This window comes from Cucurbitaria berberidis, assembly GCF_010015615.1.
Source record: "Cucurbitaria berberidis CBS 394.84 unplaced genomic scaffold K460scaffold_4, whole genome shotgun sequence".
Lineage (NCBI taxonomy): Eukaryota > Fungi > Ascomycota > Dothideomycetes > Pleosporales > Cucurbitariaceae > Cucurbitaria > Cucurbitaria berberidis.
This window is the reverse complement of record NW_024468938.1, coordinates 3,940,566-3,946,822: the sequence shown is the minus strand read 5'-3', so window position 1 is coordinate 3,946,822 and position 6,257 is coordinate 3,940,566. Positions and strand designations below refer to the sequence as shown.

Sequence of the window (6,257 nt, the reverse complement as noted above, 5' to 3'; positions counted from 1 at the left end):
TGGAGTTGGCAACGTATCACACTGGTATTCACAATCAGGTTTACCGTTGGCAACGATGTGCGTTCAACATGAGCATGACTCAGGGCACGCAAGTTCTAACCTTGGCTGAAATGAATGCTTTAGGTCTCTTCATCATCTGTCCTGTGTAGGGTGTTAGCCATCAGTGACTGATCAGCAGCTTGCTACCTAACCCCATCGTCCGATGATCGCTTTAGGCAAGTGCTGAACGGGGTAACTGTGATCGCCTTACTTCCAAGATCGAATCACGTTGGCCTTTTGACCAATCATTGAATGTTCCAAACATGGAAAACTCGATGTCGGAGACGGCCAAGAAACGGGTTCAGATCGTCGGGTTACAGCCCTACGTAATTTTCTGTTCTGTGGATCATGCTGGCAATTTCCCCAGGCTTGAGTCTGGTTTCAGAGCTTATGGCAGAGATTCGTAGAGAGGAAGATCTTAGAACCGGTTATAGTGGGAATGTGGAAAACATTAGCCATGTGAGATGCCCCGTAGAATCACACTGTAGCCTTTGATCTTTTCCTGGTAGATTTCTATTCAGCTATATAATGTGTTTGCGTATGTAGCTCTCAGAAAGGTCAATGAGAGAACTCTTAGTATATATGGAGATGAACAATGTGACGGTTTCGCAAACATACTGAGCGTACATCTTACCCCTACGAGAAAATGAAACCACACACAAAGTGCATGCAAACAGGCAAGCCCCCCTAACTCCATGTGTCCCATAACAAAACCAAGAGAGTTAAACACCAGTGCAGACCTCCCCGACGCAATGTTGCAGGTTTAGAGTTTAGGGCGCCCCACATGCTGCCTGTGCAACTTCACCCTCAATCTCCTTATCAACTTCTTCTCTTTCGGCCCGAGGATAGCCTTCAATTCTGCAAGGTTCATCTTGATATTCCTGCCCGCCCTTCCCCCACGACTCACATGCGTCCAATAATGATCCCTCAAATTGTCGCCCCTCGAGAAAGCCCTATTGCACTGAGGAACTTTGCACCTGCAGTCTCTTTCGTCGCCATGCACTGTCTTGACGTGGCGACGCAGATGCTCTGGGCGCACGAACCTCGTATCACAGATACGTCCGCGGGCATCTGGCTGAGTAGTGAAGGGGCAGATGTAGTTGCGTTGCTCCAGTTGGCTGAAGGGGTCAGTGTTCACGGACCATCTGCCGAGTTTGAGGACCGGGGACACTGTCCTCGCGCCTTTGTGCTTGGAGCTTGAGGTGGAACGGCTGGAGTCATTTTCTTTGTAGTCCGAATCGTCTGAATCAGAATCGCTCTCGTCACTGGTGTCTTCCACCACGCTGGCTGCATCTTTGAGAGGCGCAGAATCAGCGACTGGAACATTGGGGTAATTGTCTCGTGTCGGGTACGAGAATGACTGTGTTATGTCATGGCTGACGGGTTGGAAGCATGGCTCCATAGTAGGCAGTGGATGGCTTGTGTATTCGCCCTCACCCCAAGAAGGTAGAGAAGTTTGTACGCTCCAAACATCACCTTCGGGACAGTGTCGATGCCAGCCATTCTCGGTATTCTCTATCCAGCCCATATTGCTTGGTAAATGACCCAAAGCATGCGGTAATGGCTGTTCAAGGAGGGTGTACTGACTTTGCGGAAATTGTCCAGTACAAGGTGGAGTTGAAACGCTCTCCGAGGTGCTGATTGAAGAGCCTGTAGATAATGGGCTGCCGCAAGGAGGCACATTTAGTAGCCATGGATCAAGGATGTCTACTCTCGTGACTGGGGTGTTGGAATAGTCATGGATCGCTGAGCTGTGGAAAGCGAGATCCTCCTGGAACGAGCCCTGACGTTGCTCTGGTGTCATCGGGTTGTGAGGGTCACATGGATATGTTTCGTGAGACACTGGTAAGTTGTTGATATCCTGATATGTCCCGGAAGGGAATGACAGAACCCTTCGTTGCTCCATAGATAGCGTTGTACTGATCACATCGTAAGATATCACTCGTCGAACATGTGAGGTGAAACGTACTTTGGGTATGAGAGTGTTTCGAAGTAGATTGTGTGACTCGAATGTTTACTTTTAGTGAATCAGTTTCGGAGTATTGTGTAATAGATTATACGAGCTGGAACGAAGCTGAACTTATATGTCAAACTCGGTAGCGAGAGCGAGAACATGGGAGGCGTCGGAGCGTAAATATACTACCGATCGGTCGATGCAACAAAAGATCCAGAGATTCGGGACCTGACATACCTGACCCGTTGCCCGTACCATTTCGGCACGCCGCCTTGCCTGCCGTGCACAGCCTGACCATTATTAGTGCAGAGAACAATGAACGGGACAGGCAAGCATGGGTGTCATATGCTGCTCTGCGGCGTAGTTGAAAAGCACAGGTCGAAGGCGGAATGGCTTTGTTTGATGATGTACAGGAGGAAGCATGTTTCGTCGCTCATTACTAGATTTCATCCGTTCGGTCGTAATGAGCGGCTAGCCGATGTCAAGGCACGACGATGAGTTCTAGAATGGCTGTAGTACTCCTGAATATGATCTCTTTGCGGGTTCGGGTCACGATTGTGTAAAGTTGCCTCCGCTTACGACGTTACTTATCGAGAACAGAACACATCTTGGTTATCATTGGACAATCTATCTCGTCAGGGTCTCGACGCCGATTGATACAATCGTACCGCGCGGTCAACGCCCACCTCGTGAGGCAGCCAGTCAGCTGTGCCCCTTCCTCCTTGGCTGTAGCCAACCGTGGCAAACCAGGCCTGGGCGTATGAAAGAGCGCGTGGACTAATGCTGTATACACGCTAGCATCGGCAAGGATGCAACGCGACGCATGCTTCGTTGGGATCAAGACAGTAGCGTTGGGCTTAGCTCACCGGCCGCAGCAAGGATTGTTGTCCACAGAAGCATGGCAACGGGCGGTTCATTGCGCTTCAAAGGCCGTGCTTGGCCTAATCCTTTGATGCTGCAGTCAGTTTGTTTCAACTACTTGTACTACAGCCACACTTGTTCTTTGTACCTACTAGAAGTGACTAGAGAACACTATTCTAGTAGAATCGCCAACGTTCTGAATATCTGATGCAAAGAAGCGCATCATCACTTCGGTTTGAAACGTCAAGTCGCCGTTCTGGGAGCGTGGCGTAATAAGGAGGATGGGCAGCAGCATCAAGTGAGAATGTTCCCAGGGTACTGGGCACATTGCTTCTTCGCCCTAACCAGAAGCATTCGTGGAATGCGCTGAAATTGCGTATCGCATGGTTTCTTTGCTTCCTATGCTTGGGGCCCACAACCAATTGGATCTGACATATTGTCTTGGCTACCTTCAAGGCCACAAATTTAGATGGTTGAAGTTGCATGAATGGGACGATTTGTGTCGCGATACGAACCGCAGTGAGGCACAGTAATTGGCGGCACCTCGATCGCACCAGAGAATGCTCCGCAACGCCACTCCTCGGTTGATGTGAACACAAAGCTACCAATTAAGCGTCTCCCGGAATTACAGTTGATGCCAAGGTCTTTGCACTAGCATGCTGGTACATGCCTCGCTAAAGCTTGTTGGTCTCGCTCAGAAGCTCGGAGCTTAGCAAACTGAGCGTACGAGATCATCTTTTGACTTAAGCGTTCAAGGTAGCCTTCGCTATGGTTGTACTTCGCAAGGACATATCTAGATGCTAGAATCTTTCAGTGCAAGTAGAGGGTGTGATGAAACCGATGGCTACTGGACTGACCAATAGGCATTTAGACCAGTCGTAAGGAGCTGCTATCCTTTGTAGGAAATTTAAAACGAGGGCTTTGATCTGGACGTGCCTCGTGAGATAGACGGGCTAGGCGCGTGTCGTCAGTGCATGGAATATGCGTCCTTGTATGCGACTGGACGATCTCCGCATTCCTGGCCTGTGGGTGTTGAGAGATCGTATAAGTGGTCTGATTCTGAAAAGCCCTCGAAATTATCGAATTAGAGCAAATACTGGCTCGGATCTCGACGGAGGCGCGGCTCGTACACGAATCCCACACCGCATGCGGTGTCGATCACGTGTGGACAATCATCGAAGTGCTGCAATTGGTGTGTCGCATCTGTTTAGAGTTTCAAAAGCCTCCGCGGGCACCAAGGACGTCGGGCATACCGACGTTCCCTGTCCGTTTGTCTCTCAATACATGGCGCTCTGGAAACACCCCTAATCGATAGATCGCCTTGCAATTCGTCGCTTTTTTCGACACCCACCTCCTACAATCTTCTCAAAGCTTGTCCTTGTCAGTGAGTCAATGTGTCTTTTCGATGGGAACTGTGTGGTGGAGCTACTAACATGACAAAACGGACACGTCGTCGCACTCCAGACGTTGAACAAGCGGTAGCTACACATCTGGGCATGCCTTGGCACCCAGAAGAGGGGCATACTACGAAGCTTACAGACTAGCGTGTATACACCATGCATGCCGCGGAGCTCTACTCCGCCCATACACGGGACAGCAGACCTCGGGAGCAGGCGTGTGAAACTAGTCTGTCGAATATCCCCGCGATGGTGATTCTCAGTACCATTATCTAGATGCGGCGTGGTTCGCAGCTGGCCGACGAGCTTTCAGCTGTTGTGGATCTCGAACCTTCTGATTCCCCGCATTGGCAAACATGGGCTACCACGGTTGGAGATGCCCAGACAAAGGCACGATTCTTTAACCTCTCCCAGGCGCGTCATCCTTTGGCTTGGCTCTATTCTCAATTGTCAATGCTTTAAGATGTGACAGTGGTGCTGCATATTTAGAATTAGCTGATCATCCTGCTAGTAATATGCAGGAGCGCGCCTCTGCATCGATCTGCAAGTGAAGCGTCTTTAGCACTGATTTTGATTAGTGATATATGCCGAGGAAAACCACGTGCGATGGCTAGGTATTCTACGGCGGAAGAGCTGTCATCCGGCCAGGGAAACAAACGCGAGTGAAGCCATGGCAGTAGAGCTGGATCCTCAACCTATCCAATCGCTACATACCACCTCGAGGTTTACCACACGGCGAATCACCTTTCATTACTTGTGGTCGCTCAGCAAAGGCTGCATACCTACCATCCAACTCTGATGACCAGCTCATATGCGTTCAGTAGAGTCGAAGATGTGCTCAACGCACTACAGTCCCAGACGCCGCCCTCCATAACCAACAAAGCTACCATTGCGCACACCCTCCTTGACTCGACCGCTTCCGTTTCAGCCCAACGTATAGTCACCGCTTGGCGCTAGTGAGCTCGTAGTATTCCTACTACTGGAGTCGAAAGCCTACCCTTAACATTCTCAAGCAAGGGTGAGGAACGCTTGGATGTCTTGTACAAGGACAGAGACTGCGAAGGTTTCGCGCGTAAAACCGAAAGACTGCACAATATTAGACGGAAGACTAACAGCAGGCTTGATCATTCCGATGATTTAGACCATCCAATCAGGTGACTATCTTCCTAGCTAGCCAAAATGCATCCCGGAACTCTAATTCCATGAATGGCAATATCCTGATTGCAAACTCTTGAGGAGTAGCAATCTGAAGGCCGTACCGCACATAAACCAACTTTTTCCATTCTCTTCGATTCTCTTCAGCTCATGGGGAGAAATTACTGTCAATCGTTCGAGGCATTTCCGTGTGTAGAAAGTGCCCGCAGATGTGCGCCTCTGCTCTAGCTCATGCGCTTCTTCTTTGCAGCCGTTGTCTCGTTGTCTTCCATAACGAAAGCCCGCTTCTTGCCCTTGCCACCTGCCACAAAAAGCTGAGAATTGTAGAACTGAAGAAAGGTGATCGTATTAATAGCAGTTTATATATAGGGGGAAGCTATATTTATATACAAAAAGGAGTAAAACTAAAGTAAGCTAGTTTATATAAAAACTAGCTTATTAAGTATATAATAAATTATATATTAAAAATTTAAATTAATAGCCCCCCTAAATCCTAATACAAGATAAAATAAAAAAGAATAATAGTATTATAGTATTATATTATAGTATAAGTATTCTATATTAAAATTATAATTTATATACTATTTACTATAGTAAACAAGTACTTCTCCAGCCCCTCCTACTCCTGGAGCTCTTTAAGGAAACGACGCTTATCTGCTATTACTTTTAGAATTTTCCTCTAGCCTTAAGTAATCTTGTTTGCTAGATCCTATAGCATACGCTGCTAGTTAAGTAAAAAAAACTTATTTAGCAACTTTAGCTGCCCTGTATAATTTAGCAGTAAGTGCATATATTACTATATAGCTGCGATAATTATGTACCTTAAATATATAAATTTTTAATATAAAACT

The 6,257-nt window shown here is 47.8% G+C and overlaps 1 protein-coding gene across 1 annotated transcript; it reads right to left on the bottom strand.

Annotated features, from left to right (window-relative positions):
* Positions 1-540: 540 nt before the first annotated feature.
* On the bottom strand, positions 541-2,118 carry K460DRAFT_419075 (uncharacterized protein). Its single transcript, XM_040937981.1, has 2 exons — positions 2,009-2,118; positions 541-1,958 (listed from the first exon to the last, which is right to left on the bottom strand). Exon 2 carries the CDS (start codon positions 1,943-1,945, stop codon positions 803-805), a length of 1,143 nt encoding a protein of 380 aa, XP_040786681.1. The 5' UTR covers positions 1,946-1,958; positions 2,009-2,118; the 3' UTR covers positions 541-802.
* Positions 2,119-6,257: the final 4,139 nt, after the last annotated feature.